Source organism: Pleuronectes platessa, chromosome 9, assembly GCF_947347685.1.
Source record: "Pleuronectes platessa chromosome 9, fPlePla1.1, whole genome shotgun sequence".
Taxonomy (NCBI): Eukaryota; Metazoa; Chordata; class Actinopteri; order Pleuronectiformes; family Pleuronectidae; genus Pleuronectes; species Pleuronectes platessa.
The window spans coordinates 27943993-27962711 of record NC_070634.1 but is presented as its reverse complement, the minus strand read 5'-3'; the positions used below and the strand labels follow the sequence as shown (position 1 = coordinate 27962711).

Sequence of the window (18719 nt, the reverse complement as noted above, 5' to 3'; positions counted from 1 at the left end):
GCTCCACATGGACCTCACTAATTACTACGAACTCAAACACCAACCTCACAACCTGCGGCTGTTGCCGGACAGTCTGGGAGGGGCGGGGCTCACAGGCGCCGGACGGGCGGGTGCAGACGGGATCCGAGGGGCGGAGTTAGACGATCACATGGCCATGCCTCTCTCCTCGTGCTCCTCCTCTTCCTCGGTCGCTGCGTTGGGTCGGAGCAGGAGTCCGCTCCGAGCTGCGTCCCGTCAGAGCGCAGTGTCCGCGGGTGAGGCCGCCGCCCTGCTGCCGCATCACTTCCTGGACGGAGCCCCGCCCAAAACAGCTGTGATCAGTGGAGCGGACGGGCGACAGAGTGACCATCACCTAGAGGAGCTATACAAAGAGAGGTGAGGGGGGTGCGAGTTCACTAAAGGTTCAACTGAACATGATCTGTGATTTCAGAGGATCTGTGATTTCAGAGGATCTGTGATTTCAGAGTTTCAAACAAAGAGATGAAACCGGGATTTCATCCTGAAAGTGCTGAGTCATGATAATATCAAGTCCTAAAACCGTACAGACCTGGAGCTGGACCCTCGACGACCTGTGAGCTGCTCCTCAGTTTGTTCTCATAACAAAGACGACGACTCGTCTCCACTTCTCCAGAAACATCTCAGATACAAACGCTGCCCTCTTGTGGCCATGACTTCACTTGCAGTCAGAGTCTTTGTGATGGTGGACGGATGCTGTGGTATCGAGGTCCCGCCCATACACGCTCTCGACCAATCATGAGTCGGTCTGAGATGTCAATGGTGGCAGCTCGGCAGGGTTTATGACTTGTACTGCAGCCAGCCACCAGGGGGCAACCAAGATGCTTTGTTACCCATCTTTATGTTGGGTTTAAGTGTTTCACAAACAACAACAAACTCTGACTTCAGATCAAATCTCTTTTAATCTGTATCGTCCATATTCACAAATCCTGATTAGTCTCCAGTGGTTTAACGAGGTGACGTGTGTTCAGGAACCAGCTGCTGGGGGAGATCGACCGGGAGGAGAGAGAGCGCTGCTGGTACTTCAGCCAGCTGGAGGCGCTGTCCCAGAGACTGGTCCAAGTGCCCCGCATCGACACAGTGAGCACACACACACACACACACTGAGGTTTCTCTGCAGCCTCTGACCTCTGACCTCTGACCTCTGACCTCTGCCTGCAGTTCTCCCTGCAGATGGACCTGATCCGGCAGCAGCTGGAGTTCGAGGCTCAGCAGCTTCGATCTGTGATGGAGGAACGATTCGGCTCCAGTGACGAGATCGTCCACCGGACGCAGGCGAGTTTTAAAACATGAACATAAACATAAGGGTGAAATAAAACATACTTCAACATGGAAACTACAGACACATTTATCACTTCACACTAAAGCGTTGAGGAGATGTAACACAGTGAAGCTGCTGGTGGAAACATCTGGATCTGAACTGTGTGTGTGTTGCAGGTGCGTGTTGCTCGTCTGGAGCAGCTGGAGACGGAGCTGCAGGAGACCAGGGGCAGTCAGGAGAGTCAGCTGCAGGTCAGACACACACACACCATACACACACAGTCAGACACACACACACAGTCAGACACACACACACCACACACACACAGTCAGACACACACACACAGTCAGACACACACACACCATACACACACAGTCAGACACACACTCACAGTCAGACACACACACACAGTCATACACATACACACACACAGTCAGGAGAGTCAGCTGCAGGTCAGACACACACACACCATACACCATACACACACAGTCAGACACACACACAGTCATACACACACAGCAGATAGGCAACACAAATGAAACAAACATCACATGACAACAAATACTTTTTATCCGACTGATTCTAATTAGGTTTAATTAACTGATTCTCCAGATCAATCGATCAGATTGATTCTGAAGCGTCTCTCGCTCGTTTATTTAAACTTTACGTTTGAAAAAGAGACGCACGTTTCTAACGCTGTAGCCGTCCACACACTTCAGACGGGTCCTGTCCATTGACGTGGTTGTAGATATCCACCAGAGGGCAGCACAGAGCGGAGAGACAACAGCTAACAGGGCGACGGAGGAAGAGGTTGTGATGAAGTCTCAGCCTCCAGCTGGAGACTCACACAATAAACAACGGTTATCAACAATTCTCAAAAAGTTCCACCAGTGTTGAGGTTTCTTCTTTGTGCCTCATGGTCCTGTCTGAGCTATCGGCTGCACTGCCCCCACATGGACTCCGGTGGCACTGCTGTCACTGGGATTCACTGCAGCAGACGTTCCCAGTTCAACTCCACCTGACACAGCGACACCGAGCCGTCGTAGGCCCACACCCAGAAGCCGGGGTACAGCGGCTGGCTGAAGGTGGAGCTGAAGGTGTGGAGGTGGACCATGGCGTCCTGTGAGATGCAGTAGAACGACAGAGATCCTGCAGACCAGTCCAGGTACAGCCCGACTCTGCGGGTGAAGGGGTCGGGCGAGGAGGACTGGAACCTCTTGTTGTTGTGACACGGCGTGTAGCTGTCCTCCGAGCACTCCAGACTCCAGGAGCTCTCGTTGTGTCCCAGCAGGCAGCTCGCCGGCGCTCCAGCTCTGGAGAGCCTGTTGTAGGTGACGCCGATGTCGGCGCCGCCGCTCCACTCCACCTCCCAGTACACCGCGTCCAGCAGCCCCTCCCGGCACAGGACCTGAGGGCAGCACTCGAACCGGTCCGTGTTCTCCAGGAAGCGATTGTCCGACCACACGCGAGTCGCCTTCCTGTTGTGGGCGGACAGGAGCAGCTCTGAGTTGGCAGTGCTCGGGTCAAAGGTCAAATAAATGGCGACTGAGGAGGAGAAACAAGGAACGTGATTGGTTGATTGGTGGAAAATGAATTACAATTTAAATATTTGAATCAGTTGAGGATCCTCTGCTGTTCACACTTTATAGAGGAGCTCAGGAGGAGGAAGAGGAACTGAGTGATCCTCCAGAGAAGATCCAGAGACCTGAGGACATTCCTCTTCTTTTGGATTTTAGAGACAAAATATTATCAGACAATTATTGATTATGTCCAACTACTGCAGAGTAGTTGTGGTTTACTGATGATGTGATGAACTTTTCAGTTACAGTTTTCACTTCTAGTTAACATCCAGGGAGGAGAATAACCTGAACGTCCATGTTAGTGTCCACATGTCAACATCCTGATGTGACTCTATGTAGAAGATACTGAGAAGTTCATTGAAGCCTCTCAACACTGGCAGGTTCAATATTAGATCGACTCTTTCATGTGAAGCAGACAGAAATAAAAGATCTTACAGTTTTTCACCGACCACGGTTCTTCTCCCGGTTGGTCTCTGCAGGAACAACATCAGACAGTTAGTGAACAGTTTGGTGTTGGACGACTTTGTCTCCCTGTCCTCTCACCTCCTGTCCTCGTCTCTGTCTTCTCTCAGACTAATGAGGCTGAGCTCAGAGATCAGATTCTCCAAGTGAAGAGTCTCTGAACCTTTTTCTTCTTGGTTCTCGTCTTCCTTTGAATCCACAGAGTCGTGGTCACGTCTCTGATCTGCTGCAGACAAACACACTTTGAAGGAACACGACTTTCAAACACTTTTCTTCCAGCTCTTTTTCTAAAGCTCCACACGACACATTATGTTTTCAGGTTGTTCTTCTTTATGCAGCATTTTTGTGAACATGGTTTCATCTGATTTTTACAAACGTTCACTTGGTTAAAGAAATTAACAGAATTTTAATTTGAGGGTTAAAGGTCAAAGAAGCTCAGAGAACATTTCATCTGACAAACTTTCTCTTGGACTAAAGGACGGGATTAGAATTTATATAACAGCAGCAAAGTAATAATTCAAATAATTCACATTTATAAACTAAAAATGAAAACACATTGTGATGAATTCAAATTATTTGTCTTTCTGTAATAATAATAATAATAATAAAAGATTTGTCATGTCATGTTTAGTGTTCGAACCCGGGCAGGAGGAGTTCATCCTCTTCTGACCGAGGTCCAGAATCAAGATGCAGCAGCTCATGAGCAGCTCGTACCTGTCTGTGATCTGGTCTCCTCAGGTGGACGTGGTGTCAGTGTCCCCTCAGACCCGTCGTCCTCATCGCTCTCCTCTGATTGGTCCTCCATGGTGTTGATCTTGTCTTCGCTGTCTGAGAGTTGTCCTGTGAAGCCATCGTCTGTTTGTTTCTCGTTCTTTTCCGAAGTCCTCTTTTCATCTTCCTGTCCGTCCTCTGCTGTTTCACAGCTCCTCAGAGTTTGGTCTCTTCTGAACAGCCTCAGAAAGGACACGTCGGTTCTCTCATTGCTGAGGACTTTTATTTTGTCCTTCTGGGCCGTGAGGTCTCTGTTGTCTTTGTCCTTGGACAGAGCGAGTCTGAAGACATTAGAGATGTCCTCCCTGATGAGGCTCAGAGGATTGAAGCTCCTCTCCGCTGCCTGACTGCTTTTAGGATCTGCAGATTTCACGTCTTTGTCTTTGGATGCGTTGACGCTGAAGATGCTGCCCACGTCCTCTTTCAACTGGCTCAGGTCGTCCCTGAGGAGACTGAGCGTGCTGCTACTCACCTTATTTCCTGTCTGATTGGACGTACGGGCCTCAGGCTCCGCCCTCGTGTCCTTTAACACCTTCAGCACTTCGTCTTTAAACTGGCTGAGGTCGTCTCTGAGGAGCGTCAGGGGGCTGATGGTCTTCTTCTCCAGCTGGAGTTTCACCTTCACGTCTTTGACTTCACGGTTTTCTGTAGATTCCTCGTCTCTTGTTTCAGATTTGTCCTGAAGCGTTTCCTCCTCGTGACTCATCCTCAGCTTCTGGTTCTGTCAAACCTGTTTCACAGCTTTGACTTCATGTTCAGATTCCTCTCAGTCGTTCTCTTTAGTGAACCACCGCAGATCTCTGCCTCTTATGATCAGACCAGGAATCAAGTTTGGTCCAGAGGTCAGAGGTCAAACTGTCCACTGGAGACGTCTCCTGATGAGTCTCTCTCTCTCTCTGTGTTGTCCTCTCTCTCTCTCTCTCTCTCTGTGTTGTCCTCTCTCTCTCTCTCTCTCTGTGTTGTCCTCTCTCTCTCTCTCTCTGTCTCTGTCTCTCTGTGTTGTCCTCTCTCTCTCTCTCTCTCTCTGTGTTGTCCTCTCTCTGTGTTATCCTCTCTCTCTCTCTCTCTCTCTGTCTCTGTCTCTGTGTTGTCCTCTCTCTGTCTCTCTCTCTCTCTCTCTCTCTCTCTCTGTGTTGTCCTCTCTCTCTCTCTCTCTCTCTCTCTCTCTGTGTTGTCCTCTCTCTCTCTCTCTCTCTCTGTCTCTGTCTCTGTGTTGTCCTCTCTCTGTCTCTCTCTCTCTCTCTCTCTGTGTTGTCCTCTCTCTCTCTCTCTCTCTGTCTCTGTCTCTGTCTCTGTGTTGTCCTCTCTCTGTCTCTCTCTCTCTCTCTCTCTGTGTTGTCCTCTCTCTCTCTCTCTCTCTCTCTCTCTGTCTCTGTTTCTGTCTCTGTGTTGTCCTCTCACTGTCTCTGTCTCTCTCTGTCTCTGTCTCTCTCTCTGTGTTGTCCTCTCTCTGTCTCTCTCTGTCTCTGTCTCTCTCTCTGTGTTGTCCTCTCTCTCTCTCTCTCTCTCTCTGTCTGTCTCTGTCTCTGTCTCTCTCTCTGTGTTGTCCTCTCTCTCTCTCTCTCTCTCTCTCTGTCTGGACTCGTCATTCCTTCATTCAGTTCAACATGTTTCCGGTTGGACCAGTTTGTCTCCATGTCTCCGAGCGGCTGCAGCTGATTGGTTGAAGTCGTGGGCTGCTCAACTTGTTGTTCAGGTTCAGTTCAGGGTTCAGATGACTGAGCGAGAACAAGGATCATCTGATTTATTGTAGCAACATGATCAACACTACTCCAATCAATCAATCACTCAATCAATCAATCACTCAATCAATCAATCAATCAATCAACAAAGCAACAGATTTAGTTTGTGTCGTAAACAGAACTCTTGGTTTTAGTCCCACGGTTCCAGATCTTGTTCTGAGTCTGGTTGTGGTTTGTTTTTGTGTCGAGTCTCTATGTTCTGGTTCATGCTCTGGATCTGGATCTGGATCTGGATCTGGACCTGGATCTGGATCTGGATCTGGACCTGGATCTGGATCTGGATCTGGATCTAGATCAGATTCTCATCTGCAGTGAAAACAGTCAGCTGTGTTTTCTTGATGCTGATTGGTGGAGAATAAATTATTGTTTACATCTGAGCTCATTAATTATTCATCAGTTTAGACTCAGTTTGACCTTTGACCTAAATATTTATTTATTTCATTATTTTGCTGAAGAAAACACAAATTATCAGAAGTTATGAGACAAAAACAGAATCGTGAAAATTAAACCGAAACACTTTTTATGTGTAAATATTATTTCAATAATAAAGATCCTTACCTATCTTTATTTTGAAATGTTTCAAAAGTAAGTTTTTAACTAATTACAGAATAAATCCAAAAGCTAAACATTTGTGTTCTTCAGGTTTTTTATAAGAAATTTCACTTTATAGTCCCGGCCCTCCTCCCCCCCTCCCCCTCCCCCACTCCCCCTCCTCCTCCCCCACTCCTCCTCCCCCCCTCCTCCTCCTCCTCCTCCACTCCCCCTCCCCCTCCTCCCCCCAGCCCGTTGCTAAGCAGACGCCCTCTACCCGTCTCAGGGCTGTGATTGGCTGTTGCTAGGCTGTGGATCTGGCACAGAGACGAAAAGCTATGGAAACTCTGAAGGCTCATTTCACTCAAATCACTCCTCCTCCTCCTCCGCTTCATCCCCCCCCTCCTCTTCCTCCTCCTCCTCCTCCTCCTCCTCCTCCGCTTCATCCCCCCCCTCCTCTTCCTCCTCCTCCTCCTCCTCCTCCTCCTCCGCTTCATCCCCCCCCTCCTCTTCCTCCTCCTCCTCCTCCTCCTCCGCTTCATCCCCCCCTCCTCTTCCTCTGCTTCATACCCCCTCCTCCTCCTCCTCCTCCTCTTCCGCTTCATCCCCCCCTCCTCCTCCTCCTCCTCCTCCTCTGCTTCATCCCCCCTCCTCCTCCTCCTCCTCCTCCTCCGCTTCATCCCCCCCTCCTCCTTCTCCTCTTAATCCTCCTCTTCCTCCTCTGCTTCATCCCCCCCTCCTCCTCCTTCTCCTCCTCCTCTTCATCCTCCTCTGCTTCATCCCCCCCTCCTCCTTCTCCTCCTCCTCTTCCTCCTCCTCTGCTTCATCCCCCCTCCTCCTCCTCCTCCTCTTCCTCGTCCTCTGCTTCATCCCCCCTCCTCCTCCTCCTCCTCCTCTTCCTCCTCTGCTTCATCCCCCCCTCCTCCTCCTTCTCCTCCTCCTCTTCCTCCTCCTCCTCGGCCAGTGTCTCGTCACAGTTGTATTTGTTCTGGTTGGAGAACAGCTCAGAGCTCAGCGCTCAGTAGCAACAGAATCAGCTGCAGTGAAGAGAAACTGATTCTGGGTCAGTGACGAAGGCAGATGGAACACTTTCCACGTGGTTAACATCCAGCAGCTTGTAGAGCTGTAAATCTATTTCTGACTGCAGTCTTGGTCAAAATCATGGAAATAAGAAAAATTCAAACAGACATTGATTGTTGATGATTTTCATCATCGATCATCAGATTATTATGAATCAGGAAACTGAGTCTGACAGGAAACAGCTGAATTCATGTGATCCTGCGACGCTCGGCGGCGTCCATTTTGTGTGCATGTAGCAGCAGGTTGTGTTTAATGGAGGTTTGGATCAGAGCCACAGATTCAGTCTGTTCAACACCAGAAGAAGAAGAAATCAAGGTCCTTTGTTACTGCAGGAACATACACACACAGATGCACACACACATGCACACACACACACACACGCACGCACACACGCACACACTCTATAGTTGTGTGTCAGGACACTCGTTGACATTGCGTTCCCTAAACCTGATTCTAACTCTCAAACTGCCAGTTGAGTTTGTGAGGACGAGACAAAATGTCACAACGACGGTAATGAACCGAAACTGGCCTCAAAACTACAGATAGACAAACACACACAAACACGTTCTTTGTCTGTCTTTGGATCCCATCATCCAGAGCCAGCATAACACACACACACACACACACACACACACACACACACACACACACACACACACACACACACACACACACACACACACACACACACACACACACACACACACACCACACCCACAGGCGTTGCTATGGTGACAGGAATGAAAGCTCTCGGAGGATTTCAGTCTGAATTTAAATGAAGCTGTGTGTGTGTGTGTGTGTGTGTGTTTCACTCATCTTGTGGGGACCTAATCTTTTACATTACATTATTGGGACTTAATTGAGCAGAAACACAGTTAAGGTTAAGTTTAGGTTTAGGTTCTGGTTTAGGTTCTGGTTTAGGTTTAGGTTCTGGTTTAGGTTCTGGTTATTAAGGTCAGGTTAAGATTAGTTTTCAGTTAGATGAAGGTTTCTACAGCCACGTTAAGTGAACATTTTTGATGAAGCTCAATTTTCCAGAGATTCAAAACTGAATGTGCAGCTGACGACAGATAGAAAGAAGTACACATATGTGTGTATGTGTGTGTGTGTGTGTGTCTGTGTGTGTGTGTGTGTGTCTGATCTTTCCTTCACTGGATTTCATCCAAACTTCAAAGGAACACTTGATCAATAACCTGAGATGTTAAACTGTGACAGTTGAGTTTAAGAATAATAATAATTCAATGCTTCTCTTCCATGTTCAACCTGAGACTCCTGCAGGCTCCATATCAACAGCTCACCAGCCAATTATGATCAAATACATTTCATTAGTTTATTATTAGAGACGAGAACGAGCTTCATCAACCTGAACGTCTTCATGTCTCACTGTGATAATGACATCATCATCATCACCGTCCTTTTCTTCTTCTCCTTCTTCCTCAGCTGTCTGGAGCTGAGAAGCCCCCTGCTGGTGAACCGGAGAACTCGTCAGCTGCAGCAGCGGCAGGATCAGACGCTCCTGCAGACGGAGGCAGCAAGGTGACGACACATCCGAGCAAACCTGCTGTTCACTTTAAATAAAGCTTCTCCTCGTGATCAACGGCTTGTGACGTCCTCAGGTGGAGATGGTCTTCTGGTTGCTGTCCATGCTCGCCAACAGAGACAAGGAGGAGATGTCCCGGACTCTTCTGGCCATGTCCAGCTCTCAGGACAGCTGCACCGCCATGAGGAAGTCCGGCTGCGTCCCCCTGCTGGTCCAGATCCTGCACGAGGCCCCGGGTGGTGGAGGTGGTGCTGGAGAGACCACGACGACAGGCAGCACGACGGGGGGCTGCAGCCGAGAGGCCAAATCCAGAGCCAGCGCCGCCCTCCACAACATCATCTACTGCCAGCAGGACGAGGGCCAGGCCCGGCGGGAGATGAGGGTCCTGCACATGCTGGAGCAGGTCCGCACCTACTGCGACAGCGGCTGGGACTGGATCGAGAGCCACGCCACCATGCCTTCACCTGGAGGAACCAGAACCACCGGTGAGTCAAGTTCTCCGTAAACACAGGAGAACCAAAACCAGAGGAGAACATCGACCTGAGGGTTTTCCTCCTGATACTGTGACCTTAAATCTTTTATAATCACAAAACTGAATTAACGGTCAGAATCCTCAGAAACAAGAAGGAACTAAAACAAGACGTTAGCTTCAGAGCTTCACCAGCAAATGTCTCCTCGTCTCCTCGTCTCATCTCCTCGTTTCCTCGTCTCCTCATCTCCTCGTCTCCTCGTTTCCTCGTCTCCTCGTCTCCTCCAACACGGACGAGTTTTAATGAGCTGTAACAGAACTGACTTCAAGTTGGTTCATTCTAATAATAATGAGTTGAAAAATAAAGGACAATGGACTGAAGACAACATTACTGCAGAAATATAAGAATCAAAATGTCATAAATGGAAAAAATGTAATAAATCTAAATGATTCAAATAATAAACATAAAAATGTAACAATAGTAACTTTATATTTTTTATATCTTCAGATATTCCAGAACCTGTGGACCCTCAGATCTGTCAGGCCATGTGCGCCATCATGAAGCTTTCCTTCGAGGAGGAGTACCGACGAGCCATGAACGAATTAGGTGTGTGAGTGTGTGAGTGTGTGTGTGGCTGTGTGTGAGTGTGAGTGTTGGTGTGTGTGAGTGTCTGTGTGTGTGTGTGAGCGTGAGTTTGAGTGTGTGTGTGTGTGAGTGTGTGTATGAGTGTGAGTGTGAGTGTGTGAGTGTGAGTGTGAGTGTGTGTGTGTGTGAGTGTGTGTGTGTGTGTGTGTGTGTGTGTGTGAGTGTGAGTGTGTGTGTGTGAGTGTGAGTGTGAGTGTGAGTGTGTGTGTGTGTGTGTGTGGGGGGGGAAACAGCAGGCTGATGTGTGTGTGTGGTTCCCCAGGTGGCCTGCAGGTGGTGGCGGATCTCACCCACCTGGACCACGACATGTATGGAATGCAGAACGATCCCATCAACATGGCGCTGAGACGTTATTCAGGAATGGCTCTGACCAACCTCACGTTTGGAGACGTCGTCAACAAGGTACAAACTAAAATTATAGAAAAAGATGTACGACATGTCAGCTCCAAAAAGTGAAGGTAAATCATCTCGTTGGCCCCCTGGTGGCTGGCTCCAGTAAAGATCATAAACCCTTCTCTTCCATATTAAGAGATGGGACATGAGACTCATGATCGGTCAAAAACGTGTATGGGCGGGACCTTGATACCACAGTTCAGACTCTGCAAATGATGTCCCCCCCACAAGGTGGCAGTGTTGGAATCTGAGATGTTTGGCTTCATCTCTGGAGGAACTGGAGACGTGTCGTCCATCTTTGTCTACAGTCACTGATCGATTTTTGTTGTCGTCACTGTTGTTAATGTTGTTGAACATTTTATTTGCTGTAGAATAAGACGTGTCTCTTTATGTAGTGAGATTCAAATCTGATTGATCCGTGTTGGTCGTCCCGCAGGCGACCCTGTGCTCGAAGAAGAGCTGCCTCCAGGCTCTGGTGGCCCAGCTGGCCTCAGACAGCGAGGAGCTTCATCAGGTGGTCTCCAGCATCCTGAGGAACCTGTCCTGGAGGGCCGACGTCAGCAGCAAGAGAGTCCTCCGGGACATCGGATGCGTGTCTGCGCTGATGACCTGCGCCCTGCAGGCCACTAAGGTGAGAAGACAAACCAACCCACACTGAGTCGATGCCGCGATGAGAGAGGAGCCAGATTTATTTTAGGAGATGATGTGAAGAGGATCTGTTCTTTTGAGATTTAAAATCCAGAGTGAAACATTTCAAATGTTCTCCTCCAGACATTGAGTTATACGTTATGCTCATTATTACTGTACTTCTTTGAAATGTTTGTGATTGTGATGTTGAAATACTAATGTTAATGCATCTTTTGTACAGATTAGATAATAAAGTTATTAAACTGAATTGTTGGGCTGGTTCTGCAGGAGTCGACCCTGAAGAGTCTCCTGAGCGCTCTGTGGAACCTGTCGGCTCACAGCGTGGAAAACAAGGTGGCCATCTGCTCCGTGGACAGCGCTCTGGGATTCCTGGTCAGTACGCTGACGTACCGGTGTCAGACCAACTCACTGGCCATCATCGAGAGCGGAGGGGGGATCCTACGAAACGTGTCGAGTCTGGTCGCCACACGAGAAGACTACAGGTCCGTTTCTCAGACTGGACCACAAGCCGTCACTTTGGTGCTTTTTTACTATGACGGAGGAAACTTGTTGAAAGAAAAAGTATTTTTGGAGCTTTTAACCAAATCTCAGCCAAACTTCATCCTTTTGTTTTCTGTGCATGTAAAAAATTAGAAAAGGAAATACATTTTCCATGTAGCAAATATTTTTCCTGTTATCAGTTTGCAAAGTCTTTAAACTGCCTGACATAATAAAATATTTATATATTAAGATCTTTGTTGTTTTCTGTCTTCACAGGCAAATCCTCAGGGACCATAACTGCCTCCAGACTCTGCTGCAGCACCTGCGCTCCCACAGCCTGACCATCGTGAGCAACGCCTGCGGGACTCTCTGGAACCTTTCAGCTCGGAGTCCAAAAGACCAGGAGCTGCTGTGGGACCTTGGAGCAGTCAGCATGTTGCGCAACCTTATCCATTCTAAGCACAAGATGATAGCCATGGGCAGCGCTGCAGCTTTAAGGAATCTCCTCACCAATCGACCCCTGAAATATAAGGATGCTGCAGTCGTATCCCCTGGCTCCTGCATGCCCTCACTCTACATGAGGAAGCAGAAGGCTCTGGAGGCGGAGCTGGATGCCAAACACCTGGCGGAGACCTTTGACACCCTTGAGAAACAGAGCCCCAAGCACCTGACCCTCAACAAGCCACTTCGGCACATTGAGAGTCTGGTGAAGGATTATGCTTCTGATTCTGGATGTTTTGATGATGATGAGGCTCCCAACGTCTCCAGCAGCCTGGACACTGGCAGCTTCTCTATGCTGTCCATGTTCCTCAGCAACTCTAACTTCCTGCAGAACCAGCCTCGTAAGAGGGACAACGAACCAGAGAGGGATGTAGAAACACATCCGCTGATCGAGAAGAGACATGCACCCTCTGACGATGTGGTATCAGCCGCTGCAGAGAAGCTAGCAAAAAAGATCACCAACACAGTGGCCAAGATCGACAGGTTAGTGGAGGACATCACCATGCAAACATCCTCGGAGGATAGTTTGAGCCTCAGCTCTGAGGATCACCTGGCAGACTGGCCTTACGGACTAGATGATCTCAATGAAGCTAAATCTTGCTCCCCCTGCCGTATGTCTGATACGAGCAGCATGGCTCACAGAGAACGTCTCAGCCGGGCCCACGCCCTACTGCGCCTCAAAACTGCCCACAAGAGTGTCTCCACAGACAGTCTAAACAGTGGCAGCACCAGTGATGGCTACTGTGGCAGCAAAGACCAGATGCGACCTGCTCCAAGAGCCCTTATGGTTCAGAAGCGACCCAACCAGCTGGATCTTAAGGTGGCTCATCAAGAGTACCTGCATTTTGGACCTGTTGTCCTGACTGAGACTAACCAGCAGGATATTCCGGAGCGAGATTTTGTGGACAACAAAGATGTGACGGTTCTAGAACTAAGCGACACAGATTTAGAAAAGAACCAGGATAAAGCCCTACAAACACCAGTCAGTGCATCCACTAAAGTCTCCTCCGATGTCAGCATGACTTCAATCAAACTGTCTCCATCTTATCAGCAGGTCCCTCTCATTCAAAGTGTGGCCACGTTTGGTGTCGCAAAGACAGCGATCAACGTCCAGGCTGCCCAAGCAATGAGGAGGCAAGCATGGGTACCTACGGTGATGACCGGGGGGAGCATTACTAAATTCTCCCCGATGGCATCGAGCAGAAGCCCAACCATCGCCACGATGGAGACAGTCCAGAAGTACTCAGTAGAGAACACACCAATCTGCTTCTCCCGCTGCAGCTCACTGTCCTCCCTCTCTTCTGGTGACGGGGCACTGGATGGACAAAGTGAAAATGAGCTGGAGAGCGACTCGTCTTTAGAAATTATTGAAGTGGAGGATGGAGAAGTGTTGCAGAGAACTGAAGAGGATGAAACCTTGGAGGATCTGAGTGACAGCCAGCTGCTGATGACTGACTCTAAAACCTTCCCAAGCAAAGAGACGGAGCCGATTGAAATCCCCCATCCTAGTAAAAGGGAAAAGGTTTTCCTCAGAGGAGCTTCACCTGCTGCACTCGATGACAGATCTCCATCTAGTTCATCTGAGAACTACATCCATGAGACACCCTTGATAATGAGTCGCTGTAGCTCAGTCAGTTCCCTGGGCAGTTTTGACTCTCCCTCCATAGACAGCTCAATCCAAAGTGATCCATGCAGTGAGATGATTGATGGGACAATTAGTCCCAGCGATCTCCCCGACAGTCCAGGGCAAACAATGCCACCGAGCCGAAGTAAAACTCCATGTTGTGTTGAGTCGAATGGAGCAGAGACACAGACCTCAGGAAATGCTGGCCAGTGGGAAAGTAGCCTGCGGAAGTTCATGGAGATCACAGACTCGAAGGAAAGGTTTAATCTTCCTCCTGATCTGGACACAATGATCTACTTCACGGTGGAAAAACCCACTGAGAACTTCTCTTGTGCCTCGAGCTTAAGTGCTCTGCCTCTCCATGAACACTACATACAGAAAGAAGTGGAGCTGAAGTTGACCCCCCTGCTCCAGCAAAACGACAAAAACCTTCCGTTTCCTGATGAGGACGAGCACGGACTCGACCACGGGGAAAGATACAGTGAGGGCAACTCAGACGATGACATCGAAATCCTAAAGGAATGCATCAACTCAGCAATGCCCTCCAAGTTCAGAAAAGTAAGACCTTCCCTGATGACCACAATCCCTTCTCATATTCTCAATTCCCGAAAACAGATTCATCTTCCTGTGTACATGATGCTCCCGAATGGCAAAACACAGATGTGTCCTGGAAGGAGAATTGTCATCCCACAAAAGGACTTCAAATTTGACGATTCATCCTTCACTGATTCTGCAGAAGGTACACCTGTTAACTTCTCCAGCACAACATCGCTAAGTGATGAAACACTTCAGTATCCAGTGAAAGAGAGGGGGGCTAAGGACTGCACAGCTAAAGGTATGAACAAACATGAAGTGCTCGACGATGAGGACAAGAGGATTGAAGACTTGAGGATATTCTCACACTTCCACAAACCCAACAGGATGAATTACCCACCTGAGATCAAAATGAACCGAGCCACCAAACATGTGATTCCCACCCAGAGGGTCCTGATGCAGAGCAAAGAGGTGGCTGATCGAGTGGCGAGCCAGAGAAATCGTGATCATTCTCCAAACCAACAAAAGAAGAGGCAAGGTCAAGGCACCGTCAGGAAACTGGACCTGCCGGTCATAAAGCAGAACTCAGAAGGGAACCTTAATGTGGGATCACAAAGAGGAAACACAATATATCGACAGACCACGCATTCTTCAGAGGACAGTAACAGCTTCTACGAGGACAATAATGAAATTGATGAAACATTGAAGCGAACGAGTCGAAGACAGATCAGGGAAGTGAGTAGAAACACTCTCTCCCGGAGTATGACCAATGTTGGCAGGCTCGATAATTCCCAATCCAAGGCCAGAGGATTTAACAGGATTAAACAGAATCTGATGAAGGATGAGTCTCTGGGATGTTACTCACTCAGCTCCTCTCTTAGTTCACTGAGTGATGCCGAGTTTGAGGATCACAAATCAAAAGCCCAACAAATATGGTACAAAAACAGACACAACAAATCTTTGAATTTGATGCAACAAACAAAGTCGATGACCATTCACAGCCAGTATGAAGAGCAAAGCTCACCAAGCTCCGTCAGCATGGATTCAGAGGATGACCTCCTTCAGAAATGCATCACGTCTGCCATGCCCAAGCAGAGGAGGAGGCTTGCTGCCAGGAGGAAGAAAGCTGAAAACACTCAGAAACAAAAAGCATCTGATCTCTGGAACATGGACGAGGAAATGGATAGTGACGACACGGCATGGGATAGAGATTCCGACCTCAACAGTGTTGAATGGAGAGCCATTCAGGAAGGTGCTAATTGTGTTGTCAGTGGGCTGCAGGCCTCCAAGTCTCAAGATCCATCCTCTGAGGAGACGGAATCAGTCCTGTCCTTCATGTCAACCTCCAGCTTTACACCCAAAGAAAGGAAGTTTGCTAAAGACAAAAAGGTAAATAAACCTTTAGACTTCGCACAACGCAAGCCAGTTGCAAACTTACCTGTGGTTTTCAGAGGCAGGACGGTGATTTATACACCAAAAAAAGAGACATCTCCATCACAAATACCTCCGCCCAGAAAAGTTGCTCCTAAGAACCCAAATCTTGCTCAACACAGATCGAAGAGCCTTCACCGACTGGGCCGTCCCCAGGACATAGAGCTGTCTTTGCCAAAGAGGAGCTCTACTCCACCTCCAAGGATACCAAAAAGTTCATCCTCTGGATCGTCTCAAAGCTCTACAGCCTCCAAACAGAGTCAGAGGAAGATAACATCGCCGATTCAGACAAATAAACTCATCCAGAAAAAGAACGCCACACCAGCTAGCAGTCCCCCTGAAAGGAAGGGACGATCTCCTGTTGTGAATCAAAATGAAAGATCACCACCACCTAAAACTCAGAAGTCACCTGTCCGAATCCCTTTCATGCAAACTTCAGGCAGACAACCCAGACCTCTGTCACCGCTAGTGACTGATCAAACAACCACCAGACAAACCAGTCAGGTCAATGGGAAAAGGGTTCTGCCCCCCAATCGATTTGACCTGGTCAGGATGACTTCTGTCCACTCAAGTGGTGGCGAGACTGATCGCAGTGGGTTCTTGAGACAGCTGACTTTCATTAAGGAATCAAAGACTGGTCTGAGACGTGATGGATCTGTCCGCAACATGCCTGGATCCCAGAATGGATCTCCCCGCAGAGCAGTTCCTGGAGCTTCAGCTGTCTTCCTTTGCTCATCCCGCTGTCAGGAACTTAAGGCAGCTGTGCAAGGCCCAAGAAGGATGCAGGTCAAAGGTCCAGGACAAGCACAGATAGTCCACAGACCAGACTGTTGCCTTCAGAAGCAGTCTACAGCCCTCTGTAGAGCAACTTCTAGTGAAAGGGATCTATCAGGCCGACGTCAAGCCAGGAGGACCAGCTCAGAAAGCCCCTGCAGGGTGGCTCAGAGAACTGGGCCTGGCAGGGTGTCCGGAGTCAGGCGTCAACAAGACAAAGATACCTTTAAACGTCACGCATCATCACCAAGCATTAACATACTGAGCCGGGTGACCAGCCGTTCTTCCCTCCGCTCTTCGTCTTCTGATTCAAGTGGAAGAGCGAAGAGCGAGGATGATACAAAGAAGAAAGGGCAGCGATCCTCGTCTCGGCTGAACGACAGAGTGACCTGGAGGAGAATCAGGGATGAAGATGTACCTCAGATCTTGAAAAGCACCCTGCCAGCTAATGCATTACCTCTGGTGCCTTCTCCTGACGGGGAAAAGCCAAAGCTGCCAGCGCTTCCAGGAAAACTGCCAACCATTCTCCTTGCATCTCGCAAGACAAGTGACGCAACCGTCCAGACAGAAGATTTTACCAATAACAAGACCAACTCGAGCACCTCTCCGACGGTCCAAACTGCGCCAGAAGTGGCACAACTCGCCCTTTTCAGGAAGATCGGTTCAGCCCCAGGCAGTTACCTCCAGGACGGTGAGGCAGACGGCTCCCTGAGGGGCCACAGCACCAGATCTACAGGAACATCAGACAGCCACGTGGGCGGAGTTGTTCATTTCCGCCACGGTTCCCCTAGCAAGGCTGTCCGAGTCACCCCGTTCAACTACACCCCCAGCCCCCAGGCCTGCTGCCTGCAGGACGCAAAGAGCCAAGCTGCCACCATCAACGAGAAGTCCGGGGAGAAGAGTGAGTCGTAAGACGTTTAGTGAATTACAGGACGACTGCACTGTGTTCCTGATTCAAACTCTCAAACACTCAGGTGGACAGATGAGGAGTGCGCTGGTCCCTATACCTCGGACATTGACCCTTTATTTTCCCCATTCACTCCATTCAAGTTTGATCATAGCTTCCATTCGAACCGGGTTGGATGTTTGCATCAAGACAGGTCGGACATGAACGGACCCACAATAACTTTTAGAGATGCACTTCAGAGAAAAGGCTCCCCTGAGTAGGAAGTGCATCTTTTTGTACTTTTTTGTATTTGTAGAATATTCATTGCCTGGTAGAAGTGTAGTGAAAACAAAAAGCAAAAGACAATGAACTTGATTTCAGCACATGAGTCACCATCGGTCTCCAGGACAGAATCGTTAACAAGAACAATATTATGCAAACGTTAGAGTGAAAGCTCAGCTTGACTTTCACAAGGGACACAAACACACCGACATGTAAAGTATTTTTTACATCTACGCCTCATCACTCGAAATGAGACACTGCTAACATCTCCAGAGTCCAACTGGGTCAGAGGGGAGATTTGTGATTGAACATTCTTTCAACTTATTTGCATTATTACTTTGAAATTAACCAGTTTTCTTTGGTACTTGGGTTGATGTGTTTTCACTTGCACACGATAACAGAATAAAAACTGTTTACTACTATTGAAATGTAGAAGTAGCTCAAAACCTTCACGAAGCTACAGGTAGATGCACAAGCAGGACGGAAGAAGAACTTGGTTAAGAACAAACTAGTATCTCCAGGGGAGCTGTAGACGAAATGGAATAAAGTTCCGGGGGGGGGGGGGGGGGGAGTGGTTAACTAATCCAGAAAATGTAGTATTGTACAAAATATGCCTCAATATTATTGTGAGCAGTTTATAATCTCAGTTAATAGAGTCCTGTCCAACCTTATATACACAGATGTGATGAGTATCATTCTTACTCTATTAGTCTGAGGGGATGATTCAGGAAGAATCCTCACGCTGACCCCTGCTGGACTGTTCCATCACTGCATTAGTAAATATTACAGCGGATACTGTTATTTTTCAACCTTTGGTTCCTCTGTGTCTTAATCCATGTTGTAAATATCATTCATATATACAAAACCTTCCAAGCTTCCCAGTGTTGCTCCCTGACAGCATGCTAATATATTCACTGACTGTAAACACACTGGATGACGTCGTTACTCCGCGGTAACGAGAGCATTACTACAAATCTGTATTATTGTGCAGCAAAGACCTATAATGCTATAAAGTGTGCGTTAGATGAACAAAGGGACAACGCGCCTTGTTGGAGTATTTCCTGTTCGG

The 18719-nt window shown here is 48.5% G+C and overlaps 2 protein-coding genes across 3 annotated transcripts; one reads left to right on the top strand and one right to left on the bottom strand.

The window, feature by feature from the left end:
- Positions 1-7: 7 nt before the first annotated feature.
- On the top strand, positions 8-18178 carry apc2 (APC regulator of WNT signaling pathway 2). The gene is made up of 11 exons (XM_053431526.1): positions 8-375; positions 987-1095; positions 1177-1290; positions 1453-1527; positions 8883-8978; positions 9059-9467; positions 9960-10058; positions 10360-10499; positions 10927-11121; positions 11406-11620; positions 11895-18178. Exons 1-11 carry the CDS (start codon positions 8-10, stop codon positions 17392-17394), a joined length of 7320 nt encoding a protein of 2439 aa, XP_053287501.1. The 3' UTR covers positions 17395-18178.
- Positions 934-5322, bottom strand: LOC128448634 (E3 ubiquitin-protein ligase TRIM39). Of its 2 annotated transcripts, none has more exons than XM_053431379.1 (4): positions 4033-5322; positions 3400-3544; positions 3292-3329; positions 934-2821 (listed from the first exon to the last, which is right to left on the bottom strand). In XM_053431379.1, the coding sequence occupies exons 1-4, from the start codon at positions 4793-4795 to the stop codon at positions 2262-2264; spliced, it is 1506 nt and encodes a 501-aa protein (XP_053287354.1). In that variant the 5' UTR covers positions 4796-5322; the 3' UTR covers positions 934-2261. The 2 variants fall into 2 exon arrangements, with proteins under 2 accessions (XP_053287354.1, XP_053287355.1); XM_053431380.1 differs by having other exon boundaries at positions 3400-3541; positions 4033-5317.
- Positions 18179-18719: the final 541 nt, after the last annotated feature.

What these genes read in the sequence shown, in the direction of transcription:
- apc2 (XM_053431526.1), top strand. Translation starts at nt 8, where the DNA reads ATGGACCTCACTAATTACTACGAACTCAAACACCAACCTCACAACCTG. An exon ending in AAGTGCCCCGCATCGACACA is followed by an intron (nt 1,096 to 1,176) that starts GTGAGCACACAC and finishes CTCTGCCTGCAG; the next exon opens with TTCTCCCTGCAGATGGACCT. An exon ending in ACGAGCCATGAACGAATTAG is followed by an intron (nt 10,059 to 10,359) that starts GTGTGTGAGTGT and finishes GTGGTTCCCCAG; the next exon opens with GTGGCCTGCAGGTGGTGGCG.
- LOC128448634 (XM_053431379.1), bottom strand. Translation starts at nt 4,795, where the DNA reads ATGAGTCACGAGGAGGAAACGCTTCAGGACAAATCTGAAACAAGAGAC. An exon ending in GACAGAGACGAGGACAGGAG is followed by an intron (nt 3,330 to 3,399) that starts GTGAGAGGACAG and finishes TTGTTCCTGCAG; the next exon opens with AGACCAACCGGGAGAAGAAC. An exon ending in ACCGTGGTCGGTGAAAAACT is followed by an intron (nt 2,822 to 3,291) that starts GTAAGATCTTTT and finishes TCTCCTCCTCAG; the next exon opens with TCGCCATTTATTTGACCTTT.